We start from the raw sequence: 26,051 nt of genomic DNA on the forward strand, positions 1-26,051 counted from the left end.
AAGTCAATGGTTGATAATCAAATGTCAAAATCAACAATCAAAAGTCAACATGTTGACCGGAGCAATTGACCAAAGTTAAATAGTTTGATCGGGTCAATTAAGTACTACTATAATTGTAATTTAACAGTTAAATTATAACTAAAAGATTAATTATGGAATTAATATTGACATATAGAAATATTGGATTGGGCTTTTAAATACGATTTAAAATGAAATGGACAAAATAGTTCCAAAGGCTATTGGGCCCAAGGGATAAGTAGCATAAGATGACATGACACATGGACCAAATGGAGCCCCAAGTACCCACCCAATTGCGTTTTCTGTTGTCCTAAGTGTTGGAGAAAAACTAGCTAGGGTTTTTTGGTTTCCTACTTTGGTTGATGAGTGATTATCTTTGTATCTCATCTTCCATAAACCAAAAATTCGTCCAATCAAGAAGTAGACTAGCATCCATACTTCTTGATTGCCTTCTCTTCATCTCTAAGAGCATTTGGTGTGGTGAGGTAAAGCACTCCAATCTTGGAGCCTTAACGTGAAGGAATCAAAATCAAGAGAAACAAAAGGTCTTTCCAACAAAGGTGTCCATTCTTGATAAATCAAGAAATTGTCATCAAGGGTAAAAATATATTCCCTTTTTCCTTTTTCTATTTGTGTTCAAAGAGACTAGGCTAAGATACTTGGTTTAAAATGGAAAAGGTTTACCTCAACCAGTATAAACAAAATGAATCCGCCATTTAGAATATTTTTGTTGTATAGGTTGTGGGTACATTTCATTTCTTAAGGGCTTACTTACTGTAGGGTCCCCTGAAACTTTGGTCAAATCTTACTTTACCATCCCAAAGTTAAAATGGCCCACTTAACCTCCTTGACCGTAATTTCCTGTTCCACTTTACCCCCTGCCGTCATCTCCATTAATAACTCTGTTAATTTTGATAATGTGGCAGTGCTATTTTATTATTTATTTAATTCAATTTAAATAAAAAAGTGGGTCATTCACATGACACGTCATCACTTGTGGTAAAAAGACTAAAATAACTTGCCACGTCATCAAAATTAACAGAGTTATTAATGGAGATAACGGCAGGGGGTAAAGTGGAACACGAAATCACGGTCAAAGAGGTTAAGTGAGCCATTTTAACTTTGGGGGAGGGAGGAGAGGTAAAGTGAGATTTGACCGAAGTTTCAGGGGGCGCTACAGATAAATAAGTCTTTCTTAAGCATCAGATGCATGTTTCCTTCATAGCCGCTATCAAGTCCCAGGTTAAGAGCTCCCTCCTTCTCTCCCACCCCAGATCCATAGCCGCCATAGCCTAAGGCCTCAAGCACTGGCACAAGAGCCCCCACCACCACATTATTGTCGTCCCCAACCCCGTCATGGCCGCATCGCGTTTTGACCATGAGATCGTAGGTATGGTTTGTGGGTTTTGCTAATTGGGTTTGTGGGTACGGTTTGTGTTAGCTTGATTAATGGAGTTTGCATTGAGGAGCTTGTTGATTTAGCCACACACCTCATAATCTCCTATGGTGATGAAATTCAAGGCGAGAGATTGAAGGTTACTAGACTTCGGCACCAACTCTAAGAAATTGAAATTGAAGATTAGAGCATCTGACAAGGATGAGGGAGAAGGGAAAACTTGGGGTGTGGGTGTTGGTAGGGCTATAGGGTGGATCTGGTTGGGGTGATTGTACGATAGGGTGGGAGGGGAGGAAGTCATACAGGGAATGATTTTTAAAAAAATATTTATCATATATATTTTTTTTGTAAATATGTATACTTTTTACATTTTAACTAAACTAATTTTCATTTTGTATTTTGTCAAACCATGTGGCACCATATGAGTGGGTCTCGTGACATATTTGTTTTCACGTCAATGGTTAACAAACTTATAAACGGCAAGAGTAATCACTACTACAATTTTGTTAAACTACGACACTCAATAGACGACCCTTTATATAAATGGGAGTTTCACTAAAACACCCAAAATGGAGGTTGAAATTATAAAAAAAACCCAACACCCAAAACACTTTATAAACACACCCAAAACCCATCATTACACACACTCAAAACCCATTTATAAACACACCCAAAAAGTTGACTTTGGGGTTGATTTTAGGTGTGTTTCTATGTTTAAATAGTGCTTGGGTTTTTTTATAAATACATGTCTAGAATTGGATTTATTTATAAATTTGTATATATAAAAACTGTAGTGGTATTTTAAAAGACGACGAATGTTATAAAACCTAATACACCAATGTGTTGGGTTTGTTTTTAAAATTACGACGATACCTTATTAGGACCATCGTGTTTTTAGGAGGCGCTAAACAAAAATTCATTTTTAAGTTCGCGAGCGTGGACCATTTCCAAAAACCCTCGCTCGCTCAAAACCCTCTCTCTCACATCGATGAAGCACATCTCCCTCTCATCGTCCACCGAACTAGCCCAGATCTCCATCTCCGTGGACATCGTGTTCGACGAGATCGCCATCTCCGTCGTGTTGTTCAGTCGACCAAGCTCGTCGCGTTCGCCATCTCCCTTCCTCGTCGCGACAATTTTTAAGCCCCCAAATGGATTCCTATCTTCCATTTTACGAGCTTTAGATTAGATCTTCTTCCTCGTAGACCAGAAAGGTACGAAGCTACTTTTCTAGGGTTAGCTTAGGATTCTTCTGATTTGATTTCAATTTTTATTTTTTCTTGTTTATTATGGTTGTTTGTTTGAGATATAGGGTTACGATTTGTTTGTTCTTTAATTTCGGTGCGTATTGACATATATACGATTTGTTTGTGGTTAGATTTGACTTGAGTTAAGCTGTATATAGTTCAGCAGTTGCATTTTTTAAACCTTTTTGCTTTTATTTTGTTCAAAAATTCTAGTTCATATGTTTTTTTGTACCTTTAGTGCTTTGTTGTTGAGTTGCAGGGCCTGGAAAGTTGCTCTGGTTTTAAGATTATGCATGAACCGCATCAACTTTAGCATGAACCGATTGGATCAACATGTCATTCATATAAGTGCTAGAAGCATCACATGAGTGCTATTTTGGTTTGTATTTATTCATTTTTTTGTAAATTTGTTTGTGAATTTTGGTTTGTATTTGTATATTTTTGTAAATTTGTAAGTTGGGTCATTTTGTTGGTGCACAGATTAGCTATAGCCTGGCCTTGTTCTGCTTAAGTTGAGGTTTGGGCTATTGGGTTTTGTAGAATTTGGAAACAGGGTTGGTTAAAGTCCTAGTTTGCTTGCAAGAACAATGAAATTACTGCTTGTGTTTGGTCAAATTTAGTTTACTGGGCAGTTTTTGTTTTTGTCAAATGTAGTTTTGCCAATGCGAAATCCCGGATTAGCATATATACTGCCTATTTTGCTAGGAAACTTGTGATGCTTGTATTTATGATTTATGTTTTGGTTGTCTTCTGTAGAGTTGTATTAGCACCATTGACTAGACAAAGATCATACGGAAATGTTCCTCAGCCACATGCCATCTTATATTACTCTCAGAGAACATCTAATGGAGGTCTTCTCATAGCTGAAGCCACTGGAGTTTCTGACACAGCTCAAGGGTAATTTGAAGAAGAGCAGCTTTCTAGTTTTGATGTTTTAGTTTAAGTAACTAAGCTTCATTTGAGGGTGCTTTCTTTATTTAATGTTTGATGTCTCTTTTGTTTCTTTCATATGCGAAGGTACCCAGATACTCCTGGTATATGGACTAAGGAGCAAGTGGAAGCATGGAAACCGATTGTTGATGCGGTTCATATGGTAATTTACAGGTTGGAGAAGCTATAGTTAAAAGAGCTCTTAGTTGCCAAGAATGCTGGTGCAAATGGAAGTGTTGTCAGTGAGAAGGTATTCTCTCGTTTGGCTTTATGTATTATGTTACTATCTGATTTCTATGTTTGTTTAATAAGTTGAAGTCTCCTTTTCCAGGTGTTGCAATTATGTGTGATCCTTTTCATAGGATTTGTTTTTTTTGCTGCCTTTTGTGAAGTGTATGTTGATATCTGACTTTTGTTATGCTGGTGGTTTATAGTTTAAGCTTTTCATAAAGAATTTTTGTTAGTTATGCAATTTAGGATTGACTAGCCGTTTGCTCTTTGAATAAGCTTGCTCTTCTATCTGATAAAGCTTTCTGTTTGATGTTCTTATCCTAATTAGATTAGCTCTTTTTCAGTTTGTAAGAGAACAAGACTATAGAGGTCTTAATTGCACTACTGTGTAGGAAGAGAAGTTAAGGAGAATAATAGTCTCCTCCTATATTGAGAGAAGGAACAAAACAGAGAGTTCAAGAAATGGCTCCAGTGTTTTTTTTCCCTTCAGCTTTCTTCTCCTTCTTTATTATGCTTTGAGTGCTTTAGTTAGATTAAAAAAAAAACTCCAACACTTCTGCTCTGGTTATTGTTTTTGTATTTTTTCCTGAATTAATTGTTTATTGTCATGTAAATGTAGGATTGGTAGAGCTGTACCATAATGGCAGCCATGGTGTGGACATTGAAGGTCCAGCAGAAGTTCACATCGAATGGGCAACATTTATGAGCAACCACATGTACTTCCTCTTTATAAGTATAGGTTAAATGCTATGGATATGGTATTTTGTATGGATATAGTAGGAATCAAGATTGGTAAACTATGCAATTACTATTGAATATTCAAGTTTTGTGAAAGGAACAATGTTATATACATGTATGGTGTGGGTAATGGTAGATTTGGACTTGAATTTATGAAAGAAACAATGTTATAAAAAAAAAAATGTAAAATCACTACGTCAGTTTTACAGATAATACACGACGGTTTTTTTTGTAAAACCGTCGTCTTTAGCGTTAATAGATGACGGTTTTTTAAAAAAACGTCGTCTTTACATATAATAGACGACGGTTCTTTTAAAAAATCGTCGTCTTTATATATAATAGACGACGGTTCTTTAAAAAATTGTCGTTTTTACATATAACAGACGACGGTTAATTACCGTCGTAATTTGAGATTCAAAATGATGACGGTCGATTTAACGACAATTTGAAAAACAAAAAGACGACGGTGTTTTCCCATCGTCTATTTCAATTTTTGTAGTAGTGAATGGGAAGTCTGAAAGTGGCAGGAAAATCAACTTTGTGTATGCGACTTAGACGAAAAAAATTTAATGTATCGAACTCTAAAACCCGATAAACTTTATCATAGTAAAGTGAAAATTACCCGAACTTTTTTATCATTTGTTGTATTTTAATCTAGAAGCAGAAAACAAACATAACACTAGTAAACTATCATATGTTTCTGCTGGACAATGGGGTTAGCCTTAGTGGTTGAGCTTGAGTGGCAACTTTCCCCCCAATTGTCACCCATGTTCGAACTAGCCTTGAAATCTGGTGATACCTATATATGTCACGGCCCGCATGTTCAAGGCCCAAACCCATTGGATTGATCATGCTAGACCTCTTAGCCCACATGTCCAGATTCGTTGTATAGGAGTTGGTAGACTACAGTTGGTGACAGTAGTTGGTAGATGTTGGTAGGTGACATTGTATCTTACTCACCTACTGTGGTGGTAGGTGGGATAGGGATAGTATATAAGGGGGATGGCACATTGTGTATCCTCACCTCACAACTTGTAAAGCATTTGAGTAGCAATACAAGCATATATTCTCCCAAACTTTGTTAAGCATTCTTACTGTTCTTGCTCTTGCAATTGTTCTTTGCTTGGTTCGATCTTGTATTGTAGGAAGGAGGCTGACTTAGCTTGTTCGAGAGGCGATCAAGTCTAAGGCCGCACGGAAGGAAGACTCCGAAAAAGTCATCCCGTGACAGTTGGTATCAGAGCGAAAGCTCGAATCATTCGAAGAAGCATGTCGAAGAGCGGATCCGATGTGGAGACTGATCTGTCCAAGGTCAATATGGATCGTGGGGGCAAATCAAAGAGGGAACGATCTAGAGATGTTGTAGCCATGATGGAGAAGCGGCTTTCTAAGATGGAGATGGCCGTGGTCGAGTTTGATCAGCGACTCGAGGAGGACGTCCTTACGAAGAGTGGTTTCGAAGCTGTGGTGGATGAGCTTCAAGGCCAATTCCAAGGAGCCCTCAACTCCGCATTGGACAGCATGCGGCTAGATGTCCAAACCAAGATGGATCACTTCTTAGCGGAGCTTACTTCGCTTCGTGAGGAGGTGAAGGATGTGAAGGGAGATTGGGCTTTGTGCAAGGAAGCTGTCTTGAACAAGACCCGGACTCCGAAGGAACCAAAGATGTTAGATTCTTTCAAGCCCACATCCTATAATGGGAAGAGGGAGGCGAATGAGCTAGACACATTTTTGTGGAATATCGAGAGGTATTTCAAGTATCCTGAAGCTCGAGGATGATGAGCCCAAGATCAACACGGCAACGTTGTTTCTCACCGACAATGCTCTCATGTGGTGGCGTCGTCGATCTATGGAGATCGAACAAGGTACGTTTACACTTGAGACTTGGGATGAATTTAAGAAGGATATTATGTTGCATTTCTATCCAGAGAATGCCAAGTATGAGGCAAAGGAGAAGCTGAGATGGTTGAAGCAAACTGGGAACGTGAAGGACTATGTCGCCATGTTCACCAACCTATTGTTCGAGGTGCCTAGCATGACGGATGAAGACAAGCTCATGTACTTGCATGAGTGGCCTACAGAATTGGGCCAAGCTGGAGTTACAAAGGAGACACGTCCAAACCTTGTCAGAGGCGATTGCCGCAGCTGAGTCTCTTGTTGAGTTCAAGAGGAATGATCAAGGCGACTCCAAGTTCAAAGGAAAGAAAGATGGCAGTGGATCCGGTGGGGGAGACAACAAGCCAAAAGAGGGTAGCAAGTCAGGAGACAAGTCTGACGGTCACAAGTCATCCGGGAAAAAGAATGACAAAGGTGACAAAGGGAAAGACAAGTCGAAGCTAGCTTGCTACTTGTGCGATGGAGCGCACATGATGCGGGATTGTCCGCAAAAGAAAGCCTTGAATGCTATGAACCGAGAGAAGGAAGAGGAGGCCGACAGGGAAGCAGGAATGGGGGCCATTCACCGTTTCAATGCTGTGCAGGCCAAAGTCGCTCAACCACAGGTTCAAGCCAAAGGTGTGATGTTCGTCGATGCCATGGTGAATGGTAAGACAACCCGTTGCCTGGTGGATACAGGTGCCTCGCACAACTTTATGTCCGTGCAGGAAGCAAAGAGACTTGGGTGTCGAGTCTCGAAGGAAGCAGGCAGTATGAAGACGGTGAATTCAACTGCCAAACCGATTGATGGAGTAGCTCGTGGTGTGGAGCTACACATTGCCACTTGGAAGGGAGTAGCTGACTTCTCCGTGATCTCAATGGATGACTACGATATCGTGCTATGAATGGAGTTCATGGACAAGGTAAAGGCGTTCCCCATTCCATTTTACAATATTATGTGCATTGCACAGGATGGAGCAATGCCATGCATGGTGCCAGTGGTGAGGCAACAAGGCGAGACGAAGCTTTTGTCAGCCATGCAATTTTCAAAGTCTTGGAAGAAGGGCGAACCGACGTTCCTTGCAACTATGAAGATGGATATAGTTCAGAAGGAAGTCCAACCCGTCCTGAAAGCTATGGAGGCAATCCCTAAGGCGTTTTCAGAGGTCATGCCCAAGGAGTTGCCCAAAACCTTACCACCTAAGAGGAAGGTGGATCATGCCTTCGAGGAGTTGAAGAGGGCACCTATGGAGGAACCAATGCTGAGACTTCCTGATCTTAGCAAACCATTTGAGGTACACACTGATGCATCAGATTCTGTTATTGGTGGTGTACTCATACAGGATGGACACCCATTGGCTTTCAAGAGTCGAAAGCTCAATGACACGGAGCAGAGGATACGAGAGGGCTTGTTGCATGATCCCCAAAGTCTGTTGGAGCTTGTCAAAGATGGGAAGACAAGAAGATTTTGGCCCGATGATGGTGTTCTTTATGCAACAAGGAAGGTGATCTATGTTCCAAGGTGGGACAATCTGAGGCACTATGTGAGTGCCAACCAGCGAGATTGGGCAAAGTTGTTGGATGTTGCTCAATTCTCATACAACTTGCAGTGGTCGGAGTCAACAGGGTCAAGTCCTTTCGAGTTGGCAACAGGACAACAACCTATGACACCGAACACAGTGGTGTTAGGCTACACGGGGAGTAGCCCAGCTGCATACAAGACAGCCAAGGAGTGGCAGGAGACTAATGAGCTGGCGCGGGCTCAATTGGAGAAGGCAACTCGGAAGATGAAGAAATGGGCGGACAAGCATAGGCGAGATGTTGTGTTCCAACCAGGTGATATGGTCTTTGTGAAGCTCAACCCTTCTCAACACAAGTCCACTAGAAAGTTACACAAGGCGTTGTTGAGGAGATATGAGGGCCCATTTCCTATCATCCGATCAGTGGGAAGAGCTGCTTACCGTGTGGAACTACCACCCCGATTGAAGATTCATCCGGTGTTCCACGTGAGCAATCTCAAGCCCTACCATGCCGACCCCGAGGAGCCAAGTCGTGGAGAGTCTCAACGAGCTCCACCTTTGATGGTGACTTCATTTGACAAGGAGGTTGAGTGCATCATGGCCAAGCGAGAGGTGCGACGCAAGGGTGTACCGAGGTACTTTGAGTACTTTGTCAAATGGAAGGGCCTGCCAGAATCCGAAGGCAACTGGGAGAAAGAAGAGTCTTTGTGGAAGTACAAAGACATCATCGAAGCATTCGAACGAGAAGGATCTACCGCGGCGACGAGGACGTCATCGGATTAGGTGGGGGAGAATGTCACGGCCCGCATGTTCAAGGCCCAAACCCATTGGATTGATCATGCTAGACCTCTTAGTCCACATGTCCAGATTCGTTGTATAGGAGTTGATAGACTACAGTTGGTGACAGTAGTTGGTAGATGTTGGTAGGTGACATTGTATCTTACTCACCTACTGTGGTGGTAGGTGGGATAGGGATAGTATATAAGGGGGATGGCACATTGTGTATCCTCACCTCACAACTTTAAAAGCATTTGAGTAGCAATACAAGCATATATTCTCCCAAACTTTGTTAAGCATTCTTACTGTTCTTGCTCTTGCGATTGTTCTTTGCTTGGTTCGATCTTGTATTGTAGGAAGGAGGCTGACTTAGCTTGTTCGAGAGGCGATCAAGTCTAAGGCCGCACGGAAGGAAGACTCCGAAAAAGTCATCCCGTGACACTATATACTGTATAGTCCCCCTCCCCTTCCTACCTATTGGCGAAAAAAAAAAAAATCTATGGTTAATTACAATTTAGTACCTTGTGGTTACACCCTCAGGCCCTATTTAATGGGGTGGATTGGATAGGACTTTTTCAATTAAAATGGACATGAGTCTAGTATGTTTTTTGGTGAGCTTAATTGTATCACACACTAGCTAGGACTTCAATTTTTGTTTAGGATATGGATCCAGCATACACTGGATATCAAAACCCACGTCGAGACATGGGTTTCGAAGACTACCTCGCATCGTCTCCTCTTGCCGAACGTGAAGTCTCCCTCACGTCGTCTTCTTCGCTTAATCTGCTCTGCATCGTCTCCTCAACGTCATCTCCCTCAGCCCCTTCGCATCGTCTCTGCTCTCTCTGCTCTCCTCTCCTCTCTCCTCTCTCATCTCTATTCTTCTCTAAGCTCTTCTCTTGTTTTATTTTTCTTTTTTAAAAACTAATTTATTTGTTTGTTATCCTATTTTTCTGGGTTAGATATTGAGTGTTGTAGTTTTTTTGGTTTGATTTCTTTTGATACTTTTCATTGAAGATCTTTCAGATCTATTCCATCCAGAATTTGCATAATTTTTTTTTTTTTTTTGGATGTTGTTTTTAGTTTATATTTTCTATGATCTGAAAGTTATACTGTAGATTTTTTTTTCTTTTGTTTCAAATTACCGTATTTGTTTTGGTATACAACTTTTCTCTTGTATAATAAAAAAGATAGATTTTCTTTTTCTGGTAAAAAAGATGAATTTTGGGGGTTTGCTATTTTGATATTGCTCCAGCCTAGGTTCATGGGCTGTTTAGTTTTGTTGTTGTTGGGGTTTACCCCTTTTTCTCGCTAAAAATAAGAAGATTAATTTTTTATCTGATAAAGAAATTTCGATTAGAAAAAAAAATTACTGAAAAAAGAGGAATAAAGATTCTGAAGACAAAACAAAGTAAGGTATTGATGCAAAAAGTTGAAATTTTGCATTTGATTATTGTTAATAATAAAATAAAATAAAATGATTTATTAAACAAAATGTTAATTTTAGTCTGTTGTTTTGGTGCAAAAAAAATGGACAGGATTGGATTCAAAACCTAGCCAGCCCAATCAAATGCTTCAAAGCCCATCTTAACTAGTCCAAGTCAGTCCATCAAGTGGGGCCTTAAGACATTTAGTTCTTATCTTTTCAATTTTTAAAATCACATACCTCGATCTTTTAAATTTATTACAATGTGGTTCATTGTTAGAGTTTGTCAGATCTCTCTGTTAGTTGCCTGTGTGGCACTAGGGATCTCACATTTTCTCTTTCTTTCCTTTTTTTTTAAAAAATTTTAAATTGATTAAAATATAAATAAAATAATAAAACTCTCACTCTCGCTCCTTACGCTTTCCCTCTCCCCACCGATTTCTTCTCCCCTCTCCTCTACTCTCTCCCTCTCCCCATCGATTTCTTCTCCCCATTCTCCATCACCACCACCCACCCCCATTAACCTAGAATCCAGTGTCCCCCACCTAGCCTGCAACTACATAAAGAGAAAGAAAAAAGACAGACAACCCCCCCAGGGTTCATTTTTATTATGCTCAGAATATAATCAATTAGAAATTTTTAAATTTATTTTAATATTTTGATTGCGCTATGCAATTCAATTTTATTTATTTATTGGGATTCTGATTGTATCTACACATTCTAATTATTGGGGTTGCTAACTCAACAGTAGAGTAACCACCCCACACACACAAAAAAGGGGATTTCCCTTTGTTGTTGAGAGACCACAACCCACCACCCTCCTCTCTTAGGTTATATAGTTGAGAGCTTCAGCAATCGCCTTCGATTGACAATTGCCACAACAGAAGAAAGATGTCTTTAGTAGCTGAGATCATGACGGTGTAATCAATTTACAAGTTTGTCTCCCAAAGAATATACTCGATTGATTATGATACAAACAGCTACTTTGTTTCCCCTTTGGATATATAAGGACCCTCCTGATTGTACCAACCAAGGCAATTTAGGCCATAGAAAATAATAACTCACCATTATATATCAACATAAATATCTGAGCACAAAATTATGAGCTTGTAAATTGGAGGTACGGCCAAATAGGGACCACTCATAACCAATAATGACGAAAACGTCATAGTAAAGCTTTGTCGTACTCAACGTAGAGAAATCAATTTTTCATGTGAATGTCCCAGACACAAGCTCCTTTCTCATTCTTCAACCATCATCAAAGGTCAAAGTCAAACCCTTAAATACATATATATAGTAAACAAGTAGTGCCCATAACACCAAATATAATTAAGCCAAAGAAAAAACAATGACACCAAACAAATATCACTCAACAAAACAACTTTTGAATAAAGCGCAAAAAATTAAGCTGTCATGTATCGTAGGTTGGTTGGTGCTCTTCAATATCTTACGTTCACTCGCCCAGAGATAGCTTAGAGCAGTTCCACCGAGGCCCCCTTGCCTCGGGCTGGGGGAGTTTTTTTCTAGTGCTGAGCCCAAGCAAGGGCTGCAGTGGGTCCCACGCAACTCGAGCTGGCCCGAAGGCCTTCAGCCCGAGGTCCAAAACTCAGGTGATGCTGACGTCAAGCTGGCGTCAGCCCACTGATTTGATTTTTTTCTACGTGGCGTCGTCTGGGCTCTCCGATTTGATTTTTTTCCTCCAATCCAACGACAACCAATTTTTTTGCAATAAAATACTAGACAAATTTCGAAAAAAATTTTAAAAAACACTCAAACATTAATGAATTTTTTTCTATAAATACTAGCCATTTTTTTTTAAAATTTATCTGAAATTTGAAATTGAAAATTTTATCCGATTATGAGATATGAATAGTATTGACACGTAGGAACCCGAAAATATTATCCAAATTAATTATTGAGGTAAAAAAAGTTGTAAATAGTAATTGTCCTTTGCCATGACAACGGGTGGAAACGGAAAATACTATTTGCAAGGGTAACTACTATTCACGTGAATAGTGGCTGCCCTAGCTCCCCCCTTGCCATGGCTAAAGGCAAATGGGTGGAGTTGCTCTTATGCCGTAAATATTGCTTGTTAATTCTTGTCTCAGCCCACTAATGTGCATTTTGGTCTTGTTAAATGTATTCTTTGGCATATTCAGGGGACTCTCACTCATGGTATGCGCTATACTTATGGTCTTATCTCTCTTGTTGGGTATAGTAGGGGTGGGCATTCAAACTGTCCCCTGCTGCCCAGCACGTCTCACCCGCTAAGTCTCAATGATTCATAGAATCGAAAAAAAAAAATATGGAAAGAATCAAAAGGAGTTGCAAATATAAATTTTAAAAATTCATAACCGCCCAAGTTTTACTAGTACATATTATATGTAACACTGGATATCTTCGTCAAAGAGACAAAAATATGCACCCAAGAGAAACTTGTACAGTAAATTAAGGTAATGGATATCCTAGCTCAGTATCCATATCTATCTTGAACTCTTCTTCTGCCTTTGCCAAGTCTCTTTTCGCTACCCCAAGATCAACTTCTGCAGCAGCGAGGATATCCCTTCGCCTCTTTATTTCATTCTCCAAAATTTCCACATCTTCTCTCAGTCTATCAACTCTTCCTGCCCTTCTCTTCATGACCAAAACAGATTGAACATGAGGCTCCAGCCAAACCAAGTCAAATTTGAAGGTCTCAAGCTCCTCCCATAACAGTTGAAGGCGTTTACAAGCATCACGGGTCATATCCTTGGCCTTTGTAGTCTTCAGAAAACGCAAGAGTCGGCCCAAAGCTGTGAAGGCACATTGAATAAACGTACGACTTCTCTTCTTATGGCACTCGAGCAAGGAAGGATACGACGAACAAACTTCCTCTAGAAATGGCAAAAAAGTTTTCTCTACTCGTCGTAAGCCCCTAAAATCGATAAGCTCCCCAGTTTCTTGGTCTTCTAAAATCTTAATGCCATTACAAACTGAAACTTCGGCTTCAACAACACAGAAATCATTGACAAGATACCCTTTATCATGATCACAAAGCTCACTTAGAAGAATGAATGATGTAAAGCCCCAGTCATTTGCCACAAACTCATGTTCTGTATCTGTATCTATGAAATGAAATGTATCAAGGATCACAAAACTTTAACCAAGAATCAAGCATATAAACGAACAGATAATAAAGCAATATGAATGATACAGAAAGCCCATTGAAGCGAATAGATAAATAAGAAACATAACAAGTAAGAAAATATTTGACTGACTTAAAAGCCTTAATTACAGTATAGCTTATTCTCCACCATTTACCTGGAGCACATATATACTAGGAAGTTAAATGAACCACATATATCAGTACTCCATTGCAGAAAAATCTAAAACCAAAACAAAACTAAAATGTTGGACTGATGATCCTCAGAACTCCAAACACTCTTCCCTAATGTATTTAGTAGAGAATAAATATGCCACAAAATTTTGAACAAAATCTCAAATTGGCTGATGCTAGAGTTTCTCCATTAAAGATTACTAAAACTAATTAGTTTTCCACTCTACAAGTTTACAACTTAGGCCTCGCATGCCTAGGAACTAGGTGACATCACAAAAACAACTAAAAGAGTCATATGCATGCCTGACCACAACAATAGGAAGTAATAAGAACAATATGAACTAATGGATGAAAACCATCATGATTGATCGTGAAACAATCTTAGATTACTGGAAAACAATATGTGCCACATACGTACGTATATATGTGCCATCTCGGTCAGCCTATAATCTCTCAATCACAGAGGGTCATTAAATTTTCATACTTATTCGTCCATTAATAGAACAAACAAAATAAATTATTGATCGAGACAAGGGGAAAGACATTGGACCTGAAGAATGAAGAATGAAGAATGCAGCATGAGATGAAGTACAATTAATGCTAGTGACTTACATAGTAATATATAGTGTAGCAGATGAACCATCCAGATCATAACTAAGGAGATAGAGGGAAGACTGTTAAAAAAGAAAAATTGTAGGAAAAAAATCACTCAATTCCATTTAACAAGTTAAATTAACAAATGACAAGCCACAAGATAAAAATCCAGCATAAATTTGAATTGCGAAATAAACAACAGTCATGAGCAGAAAAAGATGTATACCCTTTGTGATTGACTTCTTGCTATCAACTTGATTAACCAGGGTGAGCCTGAACTTGGCATATCTGGTCGACCCAGATGGCAATGTTGAAGCGTCTGCAACATCCAAATACACGGACAAGTAATCTACGTTGTTCCCCTTGGGAAATATAAGGATCCGCCTGATCAAACCAACCCAAGACGATTAAATGTACATATTAACCAATTATTATCCCAGGAAAAAATAAAATAAATAAAAAAAGTCTACCATTTATAGCCACCAACGACGAAAACATCAGAATAATGCTTTTGCTTGTTCAGCGTGGAGAAGTTGTCGATTCTCCAGGTGAATGTCCCAGACACAAGATCCTCCTCTTCCTCCTCCTCCATTCTACAAAGCTCAATCCCATAAATATATTGTAAATCAAGTAGAATAAATACGCATAACATAACGGAGACGTACTTACCTTCCAACTGACGACTCTGTCGTGAGACAGAGAGTCTCCATAAAAAATAGTGGAAATTATAATTTGGCAGATAAACTATTCTTCTTTTTAAATCCTTGTATTGAACCCTAAAACCTCTGGAAGAGAGAGTCACTTCTTTTTCTGGTCTGACTCTGAGAGAGAACGAGAGAGAGAGAGAGAGAGAGAGAGAGTCACTTAATTATGGCATATTGGTTTTACAAATTCCGCCAAGTCCTTTTCTCTTTTTCCTCATTACATACCGAAAATACTTGCCACCTTCACTTCACTGGAAGTAGAAACTTTTACTTTATTAATCACGGCATGTGTGCTGAAATTCTTTTTATGTTTTTTATGAATTATTTTTACATATGTGTCAAATTTTAATTTAGAGGAAGTAGGTATGTCTCCTTCTAAGTAAGTAAAGAAGCAGTGTCCTTATATAATTTTTTTTTTTTTTTCGGTTGAACATTACATAGTTTCATCCAATAGATAAGAACCAAATGATACCGTAAAGCTGTCATTTTGTCAAAGTAGACTTTTTCTTGCGTCACTTTTCTTTCTTCTTCCTCTTTTTCTCCTCTTTTTTGGACAAACCTTTTATTTTCTCTCTCATTTTTCCTTCTCTTTTTTTCTTTCCTCTTATGTTTCCTCTTCCTCTCTTTTCTTCTCTCCTTTTTCCCTTCTCTCTTTTTACTTTCGTCTCCGTTTCCTCTTTCTCTGTCTCTCTTGCTCCTTTTGTTTCTCTCCTTTTTCTCCTTTTAGTTCCTCTCTCTACTTCTCTTTTTCTCTTTCTCTTGTTATTGGTGGCCTTCGTTGGCCTTGGTTTGATTGTCGATTTCGTTGTCAGATTTTGCAAATCTCAGTTCTGAGTTTTCTTGCGTTTACTAGCAGCTCCGTTGGTTTTTTCAACTCTACCAAATATGATCGTGTTGTTGGCTTTCCATGGCCACGTTATTTTTTGGGCTCAAGGAGTAGTATTTTTCATTTATTCTCAAGACTTGTTTGGCATTGCTTTTCTAGGAAGTACTTCTGCTAATAATTGTTTCTAACAAAACCGCCTTTAATTATGAAAATCTTGAATTTTCATAAATAAAAAAATCCAAGTATTTCCTTCTATGATCCAAAAGTGCTTCTAAACTTTTCTGTCAAATACTGTTAGAAGCAATTTTAGTTGTCAGAAAGCGATTTTAACCCTTCTAAAAGCATTCCAAAACAACCCTTATCTTCGTGTCATACACCAATCCAACAACCCACTATCTACCACTATATTGCTCTCTATTTATTAAGCTTTGTATTAGTTGTACCACTTATATTATCTCTGGTTTATTATTATCAATCTTGTATAAATGCCTCCTCTTATGGAGATGGAATATAATCAATCAAATATTATTAGAGAATTACCAAAATCTTTCATGGTATTAGAGCCTCATGGCTAACCCCAAATAGCAATCCTCTATTTTCCAACATTGAGATCCGTTGGAGCCCCTCACCCATAATAGGTGTTTGTCCTATAAAGTCCTCTTGCTACTTATTACCTCCATCGAGCTCTCCCGTGGTAACCCACGACAGCTCCATTTGTTATTGGAGTGATTTGTGGACTCATATTGATTTCTCTTGCACGCTAAAGATTCTTGCATTAAATGTAATCGATTTTCTTTAATTCATGATTTGTAACTTTAAATAGAAATATGAATTTATTACTTTACTTGGCCTCTAAGACTCTGTTATATTATAAATATGGCCTCATACAAGGAGAGGAATACACACAAAAAATTCACAACTATTATTCGCTCATATTTTAGCATGGTATCAACGTATCGATCTTGCGATTGCCGTCATGAGGGAGGACCATTTTTTCATTCCTATGGAGGTAATGTTAGTAGTATGCCCTTAACGCCAACTAATTATGTGATAATTAATGTTAAAGACATCTTATGCAATGACTTATTAAGTTATTCAAGGGCAAGATCAGTTGTTTTCAAAAATGATATTTGGTATATTATCATAACACTAAAACAACTATAGTCCTAGGAATATATACCACTAAACGCAATCAAATACGTGAGTTCTAGAATGGAAGTCTTCACTCACATGTCAAACTAGAACTCATAGATTGCAATGGTGCAAACTAATTCTTAGACCTGAGACATCATAGATGTCTTGTGGCTATGTTGTTTGTTTTTTAGGGTGCTATACAATTGTGTTGTAGAAGACATGACCTAAAGATGTTTATCCAGACTCTTAATAAAGTCATGGAGGCAAATGAATGTACAATAAGGAATCTCCATTCTCAATAAAGAGAAAGAATGCTCCAAGAATATGATTGATCAAATCTCTGCGCTGAGTAATGGATAAGATTTGAAAGAAGACTTTTTCAATTAAAATGGACATGGGTCCAGTCTGTTGTTTGGTTGGCTTAATTGTATCACACACTAGCTAGGACTTAATTTTTTCTTTTTTTTTTAGGATATGAATCTAGCATACCCACGTCGAGACATGGGTTTCGAAGACTACCTCGCATTGTCTCCTCATGCCAAACATGAAGTCTCCCTCGCGTCGTCTCCTTCGCTTCATTTCCTCTTTGTCGTCTCCTCAACGTTGTCTCCCTCAACCACTTTGCATCATCTCTACTCTCTCTCCTCTCCTCTCCTCTCTCATCTCTCATCTCTTCTCTCTTTTGATTTTTCTTTTTCAAAAACTGATTTCTCTATTTGTTATCCTATTTTTCTGGGTTTGAGTGCTGTAGTTTTTAGGTTTGATTTCTTATGATACCTTTCATTGAAGATCTTTCATATATGTTCCCATCTAGAATTTGCATAACTTTTTTTTTTTTTGGATGTTGTTTTTAGTTTGTATTTTCTATGATCTGAAAGCTATACTGTAGATTTTTTTTTCTTTTGTTTCAAATTACCATATTGGTTTTGGTCTACAATCTTTTCTCTTGTATAATAAAAAAAGATAGATTTTCTTTTGATAGAAAAAGAATGACCCTTTTTCTTTTTCTGGTAAGAAAGATGAATTTTGGGAGTTTACTATTTTGATATTGCTCTAGCCTAGGTTCATGGGCTGCTTAGTTTGTTTGTTGTTGGAGTTTACCCCTTTTTCTCGACAAAAATAAGAATATGAATTTTTTATCTGATAAAGAAATTTCGATTAGAAAAAAAAAATACTGGGAAAAGAGGAAGAAAGATTCTGAATACAAAACAAAGTAAGACATTGATGCAAAAAGTTGGAATTTTGCATTTGATTATTGTTAATAATAAAATAAAATAAAATGATTTATTTAAAAAATTGTTATTTTTAGTTTGTTGTTTGGTGCAACAAATGAAGGATTGAATTCAAAACCTAGCCATCCCAATCCAATGCTTCAAAGCTCATCGTAACTAGTCCAAGCCAGTCCATCAAATGGGGCCTTAAGACATGTTAGTTCCTATCTTTTCAATTTTTATAATCAAATACCCTCATCTTCTAAATTTATTACAATATAGTTCCACAGTTAGGTTTTCTGTCAAATATCTCTGTTAGTTGCTTACGTGGCACTAGGGATCTCACATTTTCTTTTCTTTTTTTTTAAAATTTTAAATTGATTAAAATATTAATAAAATATTAAAACAAAAAAAATGAAAAATGAAAAAATAAATAAAACTCTCACTCTCGCTCCTTACGCTTAACAAAACGAATCCAACAACAGACCCCTCTGCCCCAAAACCGGATTTCCCTTTGTTGTTGAGAGACCACAACCCACCACCGCTCCTCCCTTAGGTTATATAGTTGAGAGCTTTGGCAATCGCCTTCAGTTGGCAATTGCCAGATCGGAGGAAAGGTGTCTTTAGTAGCTGAGATCATAACGGTGTCATCAGTCTACAGCTCTGTTTGCGCGCTAATCCCCCAAAGAATGTACTTAGTTGATTACGATACAAACAGCTACTTTGTTTCCCCTTTGGATATATAAGGACCCTCCTGATTGTACCAACCAAGTCAATTTAGGCCATAGAAAATAAAAACTCACCATTATGTATCAACACAAATATCTAAGCACAAAATTATGCGCTTGTAAATTGGAGGTATGGCCAAATAGGGACCAGTCATAACCAATAAGTCATAGTAAAGCTTTGTCGTATTTAAGTTAGAGAAGTCAATTTTTCATGTGAATGTCCCAGACACAAGCTCCTTTCTCATTCTTCATTATTCTACCAACATCAAAGGTCAAAGTCAAACCCTTAAATATACATATCTATAGTAAACAAGTAGTGCCCATAACACCAAATATAATTAAGCCAAATAAAAAAAAAAATGACACCAAACAAATATCACTCAACAAAACTACTTTTGAATAAAGCGTAAAAAATTAAGCTGCCACATATCGTAAGTCGGTTGGTGCTCTTCAATATCTTATGTTCACTCGCCTTGAGATAGCTTATGCAGTAAATATTGCTTGTCAATTCTTGTCTCAGCCTACTTATGTGCATTTTGGTCTTGTTAAATGTATCTTTGATATACTCAGGGACTCACTCATAGGATGCACTATACTTATGGTCTTATCTCTCTAGTTGGGTATAGTAGGGGTGGGCATTCAAATTGTCCTCTGCTGCCCACCACGTCTAACCCGCTAAGTCTCAATGATTTCATAGAATCGAAAAAAAAAATATGGAAAGAATCAAAGGGAGTTGCAAATATAAATTTTAAAAATTCATAACCGCCCAAGTTTTACTAGTACATATTATATGAAACACTGGATATCTTCGTCAAAGAGACAAAAATATGCACCCAAGAGAAACTTGTACAGTAAATTAAGTTAATGGATAGCCTAGCTCGGTATCCATATCTATTTTCTTGAACTCTTCTTCTGCCTTTGCCAAGTCTCTTTTCGCTGCGTCAAGATCAACTTCTGCAGCAGCGAGGACATCCCTTCGCCTCTTTATTTCATTCTCCAAAATTTTCACATCTTCTCTCAGTCTATCAACTCTTCCTGCCCTTTTCTTCATGACCAAAACAGATTGAACATGAGGCTCCAGCCAAACCAAGTCAAATTTGAAGGTCTCAAGCTCCTCCCATAACAGTTGAAGGCGTTTACAAGCATCATGGGTCATATCCTTGGCCTTTGTAGTCTTCAGAAAACGCAAGAGTCGGCCCAAAGCTGTGAATGCACATTGAATAAATGTACGACTTCTCTTCTTATGGCACTCGAGCAAGGAAGGATACGACGAACAAACTTCCTCTAGAAATGGCACAAAAGTTTTCTCTACTCGTCCTAAGCCCCTAAAATCGATAAGCTCCCCAGTTTCTTGGTCTTCTAAAATCTTAATACCATTACGAACTGAAACTTTGACTTCAACAACACATAAATCATTGATAAGATACCCTTTACCATGATCACAAAGCTCACTTAGAAGAATGAATAATTTAAAGCCCCAGGCCCAGCCACTTTGACTTGCCACAAACTCATGTTCTGCATCTGTGCAATGAAATGTATCAACGATCACAAAAACATTAACCAAGAGTCAAAGCATATAAACGAACAGATAATAAAGCAAGATGAATGATACGAAGCCCCATTGAAGCGAATAGATAAGAAGCATAACAAGTAAAAGAAATTATTCGGACTGAATTGTAAGCCTTAATTACAGCTAGCATAGCTTATATTCTCCAACATTTATCTGCAGCTGGGCATAGATGATAAACATTTTTAACTTCGGAAATTTTCTTAATACATATATACTCAATTATAGAAAAATTTAGAAAAACACAATATTACTCAAACCAATTATAGTAAATTGAGCTTAAACTATAAAATTCATTTTCAACTTTCCTTTATTTTTCTATTTAAAATACCCAATTGTTTCAAATAAAACCCGATTACTAGAATCCAAGTAAGCAAATTACCTAAACTAGCATAAAATCTAATTTATTATATTTTTCAGATTACAAAACTACCCCTATTTACAAATTAATGTATTATGTGGGGGGTGTGACTAATGACACAAGATGAATTTGGAAAGATCTCCAAATGGTTGTAATGGATGTAGAAATTAATTTAGAAACTTATTTGAAATTAAATATTAAATTCAACATTAACGTATTAGTAATCTATAGGTGATTAACGTTTTGGTTTATTTAATAAAAAAATTATATTGTTTTCCTTTTATGAATTATATGACTAATAATCTATTTTATTGTAGTTTTATGAATAATAATGTATACTCTAATTATGTTGAAAAATAATTTGATAATCTATTTATTGTTTGTTTTATGAAAAACATTTTTGAAATGAATGTATTTTTTCTTTAAATAAATCACCTATTACTTGTTTTATGAAAAATAATTTGATCATCTTTTTATTGTTTGTTTTATTAAATTTTTTTTTTTTAAATAAATCTACTTTTTCTCTAATAATGTACCTAGTAAAATAATTTACCTAGTATAATGAACCTATTTTTTTCTCTAAATTTTGTATCTACTTTTTTTTCTCTCTAAATAATGTACCTATTACTTCTTTTATGAAAAAATAATTATTTACTATTTGTTTTATGAGTTTTTTTTTTAAATGAACCTTTTTTTCTCTCTATATAATGTGTCTATTTTTTTCTCTAATAATGTGCCTAGTAAAACAATTTACCTAGTATAATGAACCTATTTTTACTTCTAAATAATGTACCTATTTTTAATTTATGAAAAATATGCAGAAATTTCAATTATACAATGTACCTATTTTATGGAGAAAAAAAAAACCTTTTTATATTGTAAATAGTTCCTATATTTTATTTTGTAAATAATATATTTATATTTTTATAAATCATTATGTACCTAATTTTAATTTATGAAAAATGTACAAAAATTTCAATCACGAAAGTAACTGACTTTTTTATGTATTAAGAATGTTAGTTTTAAGAATGAGTGATTAGCCTTCTCCAACCATTGCTACCCAACCTGAAAGCAGACAGCTAATGCAGTCCACTTATTGAATAGGGTTCTATAGTCGGTTCACGAACCCTGTACCGATATTGATATATTATTTTTATAGGTAAATTATTTATTGGAAAAGTAATTTAAGGATTTGTTTTTGGATTCAAAATATTTTAGAAATTGCCGATGGGTTAGAGGGAGTGCCAACCAAAAGAAATGAGGTGATTGATATGCTAAGGTTGTTAATGACATGCTTGAAAATAAATATGAAGGTGTATTGTAATTTAGTTAATAATACTAGGACAAATCTATCTTACATGGCAACCTATTTTAAGTTTGGGTTTTATGGAAAAATTTAAAAGTAGGCGGGTATGTGTCTATGATATAGTATTTGTAAGGGCATATGTTTGAACAACCCAAAAATTTAAAACCATGTCAAAACTAAAATGTTGGACTGATGATCTCCACAACTCCAAACACTCTTCCCTAAGGTATTTAGTAGAGAATAAAATAAGCCAAAAATTTTTATTTTGTTGATGCTTGAATTTCTCCATTAAAGCTTACTAAAACTAATAAGTTTTCCACTGCAACTTAGGCCTCGTATGCCTAGACACTAGTTGACATCATATGCTTGCATCTATAGGAACATACATGTGACATCACAAAAACAACTAAGACAAGAGTCATATGCATCCCTGACCACAACAATAGGAAGTAATAAGAAACAATGAGCTATGAACCAATGGATGAAAACCATCATGACTGATCAAGAAAAAAAAATTATTGTAGAAAAAGGAATCACTAAATTCCATTTAACAAGTTAAATTAACAAATGACAAGCCACAAGATAAAAATCCAGCATAAATTCGAATTGCGGAATAAACAACATGGTCATGATGAGCAGAAAAGATATATACCCTTTGTGATTGACTTCTTGCTATCAAGTTGATTAACCAGGGTGAGGCTGAACTTGGCATATCTGGTCGACCCAGATGGCAATGTTGAAGCATCGGCAACATCCAAAAACATGGACAAGTAATCTACTACGTTGTTCCCCTTAGGATATATAAGGATCTGCCTGATCAAACCAACCCAAGAAGATTAAGTCTACATATTAACCAATTATTATCCCAGGAAAAAAGGAAAAAAATATCTACCATTTATAGCCACCAATGACGAAAACATCAGAATAATGCTTTTGCTTGTTCAACGTGGAGAAGTTGTCGATTCTCCAGGTGAAAGTCCCAGACACAAGGTCCTCCTCTTCCTCCTCCTTCATTCTACCAAGCTCAATCCCATAAATATATTGTAAATGAAGTAGAATAAATATGCATAACATAACGGAGACGTACTTACCTTCCAACTGACGACTCTGTCATGAGAGAGAGAGTCTTCATAAAAAGTAGTGGAAATTATAATTTGGCCGATACACTATTGTTCTTTTTTAATCCTTGTATTGAACCCTAAAACCTCAGGAAGAGAGTCACTTCTTTTTCTGGTCTGACTCTATGAGAGAGAGAGAGAGAGAGAGAGAGAGAGAGAGAGAGAGAGTCACTTAATTATGGCATATTGGTTTTACAAATTCCGCCAAGTCCTTTTCTCTTTTTCCTCATGTATTAAGGAAAATATTTGCCACCTTCATTTCACTGGAAATAGAAACTCCTACTTTACTAATCACAGTTGACATGTGTGTTGAAATTCTTTTTGTGTTTTTTATAAATTATTTTTGTACATGTGTCAAATTTTGATTTAGAGGAAGTAAGAATGTCTCCTTTTAAGTAAGTAGGGAAGCAGTGTCCTATATATATATATATATATATATATATATATATATTGGGTTGAACATTACATAATTTCATCCAATGCGTCACCGAGATAAGAACCAAATGGTACTGTAAAGCTGTCCTTTTTGTCAAAGTAGACTTTATCTTCCGTTACTTTTCTTTCTTTCTTCCTCTTTCTCTTTTCTTTTCTCTCTCATTCTTCCTTCTTTTTTTTTCTCTCCTCTTCTTTTTCCTCTTCCTCTCTTTTCTTCTCTCCTTTTTTTTCCTTCTCTCTTTTTTCTCTCCTCTCCTTTTCCTCTTTCTCTCTTGCTTCTTTCGTTTCTCTCCTTTTTCTCCTTTTAGTTTCTCTTTCTACTTCTCTTTTTCTCTTTCTCTTGTTGTTGGTGGCCTTCGATGGCCTTGGTTTGATATTCGATTTCATTGTCGGATTTTGCAAATCGTGGTTCTGAGTTTGCTTGCATTTATTGGAAGCTCCTTTGGTTTTTTCAACTCCGCCAAATATGATCGTGTTGTTGGCTTTCCATGGCCACATTATTTTTTCGGCTCAAGGAGTAGTTTTTTTTCTATTTATTCTTGGGGCTTGTTCGGGATTGCTTCTCTAGGAAGTACTTCTGCTCATAAGCACTTCTAACAAAAGCGTCTTTTATTATGAAAATCTTGAATTTTCATAAATAAAAAAATCCAAGTGCTTCCTGAAGAAACACATAACAGGTACTTCCTTCTATGATCCAAAAGTGCTTCTAAATTTTTCTATCAAACACTGTCAAAAGCGGTTTTAGTTGTCAGAAAGCGATTTTAACCATTCTAGAAGCATTCCAAAACAACCCTTGTCTTCTTGTCATACACCAATCCAACAACCCACTATCTACCACTATATTGCTTGTGTTTATTAAGCTTTGTATTAGTTGTACCACTTATATCTCTAGTTTATTATTATCAATCTTGTATAAATACCTCCTCTTATGGAGATGAATATAATCAATCAAATATTAGAGAATTACCAAAAACTTCCAAGGTATCAAAGCCTCATCGCTAACCCCAAATAGCGATCCACCATTTGCCAACATTGAGATTCGTTGGAGGTGTTTGTCCTATAAAGTCCTCTTGCTACTTATTACCTCCATCAAGCTCTCCAGTGGTAACCCACTACAGCTCCATTTGTTATTGGCATGATTTGTGGACCCACCTTGACTTCTCTTGCACTCCAAAGATTCTTGTATTAAATGTAAATGATTTTCTTTAATTCATGATTTGTAACTCTAAATAGAAATATGAATTTATTACTTAGCCTCTAAGGCTCTGTTATATTATAAATATGGCTTCCAACAAGGATAGGAATACACAGAAAATTTTCACAACTATTATTCTCTCGTATTTTAGCATGGTATCAGAGCATCGATCTTGGGATTGTCATCATGAGGGAGGACGATTTTTTCATTCCCATGGAGGTAATGTTAGTAGTATGCCCTTAAAGTCAACTAATTATGTGGTAATTAATGTTAAGGACATCTTATGTAATGACTTATTAAGTTACTCAAAGGCAAGATCAGTTGTTTTCAACCATGATATTTGGTATATTATCATAACAATAAAACAACTATAGTCCTAGGTATATATACCACTGAACGCAATCAAATACGTGAGTTCTAGAATGGAAGTCTTAACTCACATGTCAAACTAGAACTCATAGATTGCAATGGTGCAAAATAATTCTTAGACCTGAGACATCATAGATGTCTTGTGGCTATGTTGTTTGTCTTTGAGGGCGCTATACAATTGTGTTGTAGAAGACATGACCTAAAGATGTTTATCTGAATTCTCAATAAAGTCATGGAGGAAAATGAATGTACAAGAAGGAATCTCTATTCTCAGTAAAGAGAAAGAATGCTCCAAAGATATGATTAATCAATCTCTGCGCTGAGTAATGGATAAGATTTGAAAGAAGTCTTTCAAATTTAACCAGGATAATCATATAAAGGAATAATTCTTATTGGGAAATTCAACATTAGATTCCATTATCTAATAATGTAAATAAGGAGTATTGTGGAAGATAAGGATTCAATTACACAGTCATTCCAATTTGAATAGGTTCTTCCCTACGCCCTACTTAACTCGAATAACCATGACATGCTGCTAGGCGTCAACCATGGTTTGTGGAAGTCCTGAAAGGTTTAATCATAATTGACCTTCACTAATAGGAAGAATTAAATAGTGAGATTTAATTTACAAGTTAACTAAGAGTAGTTGAGTCAACCCACTACCTTGCTAAAAGGAACCTACGGATCGCACACCGAGAAATGTGATTAGAAGAACAAATAAAGAGGAAAAAAACTAGGAGTCAAAAGTCAAAGTCAAAATCATGTTTGACCAAAGCAATTGACCGAGTCAAATAGTAAGACTATAAGTGTAACTTAATGGTTAAGTTTTGTTGAAGAAAATTGTGAACCTCCCAACATAATTTCACCACCACTAATTACATGATGGGGTTTTATTACTTTAGATTCGACCCATTCGAGACGCGGTGTCTCTTAATTACAATCCCTTACTTCAAGGGAACACCTTTTCATTCTATCTTAAAGAAACAGAACGTGTGTGTTTGGTTTTCCTGCTGCTCTTATGTCAAACCT

At 36.8% G+C, this 26,051-nt stretch overlaps 2 protein-coding genes, 1 long non-coding RNA gene and 1 pseudogene across 6 annotated transcripts; 2 read left to right on the plus strand and 2 right to left on the minus strand.

Annotated features, from left to right (window-relative positions):
• Nucleotides 1-2,328: 2,328 nt before the first annotated feature.
• On the plus strand, nucleotides 2,329-4,672 carry LOC103322996 (uncharacterized). Its single transcript, XR_513514.3, has 4 exons — nucleotides 2,329-2,628; nucleotides 3,418-3,558; nucleotides 3,679-3,841; nucleotides 4,442-4,672. It is a non-coding gene; the product is annotated as an uncharacterized LOC103322996 (long non-coding RNA).
• A 1,157-nt stretch (nucleotides 4,673-5,829) lies between these two features.
• LOC148916591 (uncharacterized) lies at nucleotides 5,830-8,765 on the plus strand (annotated as a pseudogene).
• Nucleotides 8,766-12,483: 3,718 nt separating this feature from the next.
• Nucleotides 12,484-14,971, minus strand: LOC103330916 (MATH domain and coiled-coil domain-containing protein At3g58250-like). 3 transcript variants are annotated; one of them, XM_089051872.1, is made up of 4 exons: nucleotides 14,738-14,971; nucleotides 14,539-14,661; nucleotides 14,295-14,452; nucleotides 12,484-13,250 (listed from the first exon to the last, which is right to left on the minus strand). In XM_089051872.1, the coding sequence occupies exons 1-4, from the start codon at nucleotides 14,776-14,778 to the stop codon at nucleotides 12,607-12,609; spliced, it is 966 nt and encodes a 321-aa protein (XP_088907998.1). In that variant the 5' UTR covers nucleotides 14,779-14,971; the 3' UTR covers nucleotides 12,484-12,606. The 3 variants fall into 3 exon arrangements, with proteins under 3 accessions (XP_088907998.1, XP_088907995.1, XP_088907997.1); XM_089051869.1 differs by having other exon boundaries at nucleotides 12,484-13,262; XM_089051871.1 differs by having other exon boundaries at nucleotides 12,484-13,256; nucleotides 14,738-14,969.
• Nucleotides 14,972-19,391: 4,420 nt separating this feature from the next.
• Nucleotides 19,392-23,196, minus strand: LOC103330898 (MATH domain and coiled-coil domain-containing protein At3g27040-like). Of its 2 annotated transcripts, XM_008233509.3 has the most exons (4): nucleotides 22,997-23,196; nucleotides 22,798-22,920; nucleotides 22,558-22,718; nucleotides 19,392-20,192 (listed from the first exon to the last, which is right to left on the minus strand). In XM_008233509.3, the coding sequence occupies exons 1-4, from the start codon at nucleotides 23,035-23,037 to the stop codon at nucleotides 19,528-19,530; spliced, it is 990 nt and encodes a 329-aa protein (XP_008231731.2). In that variant the 5' UTR covers nucleotides 23,038-23,196; the 3' UTR covers nucleotides 19,392-19,527. The 2 variants fall into 2 exon arrangements, with proteins under 2 accessions (XP_008231731.2, XP_088907994.1); XM_089051868.1 differs by lacking the exon at nucleotides 22,997-23,196 and having other exon boundaries at nucleotides 22,558-22,714; nucleotides 22,798-22,925.
• Nucleotides 23,197-26,051: the final 2,855 nt, after the last annotated feature.

The sequence above is a fragment of the Prunus mume genome, linkage group LG5, assembly GCF_029339155.1.
Source record: "Prunus mume cultivar Tortuosa linkage group LG5, ASM2933915v1, whole genome shotgun sequence".
Lineage (NCBI taxonomy): Eukaryota > Viridiplantae > Streptophyta > Magnoliopsida > Rosales > Rosaceae > Prunus > Prunus mume.

Coding starts and splice junctions, on each gene's coding strand:
- LOC103330916 (XM_089051869.1), bottom strand. CDS start 14,778: ATGGAGACTCTCTGTCTCACGACAGAGTCGTCAGTTGGAAG. Junction 14,662..14,737: donor ACAGAGTCGTCAGTTGGAAG/GTAAGTACGTCT, acceptor TGAGCTTTGTAG/AATGGAGGAGGAGGAAGAGG. Junction 13,263..14,294: donor CAAGAAGTCAATCACAAAGG/GTATACATCTTT, acceptor TTCATTTCATAG/ATACAGATACAGAACATGAG.
- LOC103330898 (XM_008233509.3), bottom strand. CDS start 23,037: ATGAAGACTCTCTCTCTCATGACAGAGTCGTCAGTTGGAAG. Junction 22,921..22,996: donor ACAGAGTCGTCAGTTGGAAG/GTAAGTACGTCT, acceptor TGAGCTTGGTAG/AATGAAGGAGGAGGAAGAGG. Junction 20,193..22,557: donor CAAGAAGTCAATCACAAAGG/GTATATATCTTT, acceptor TTCATTGCACAG/ATGCAGAACATGAGTTTGTG.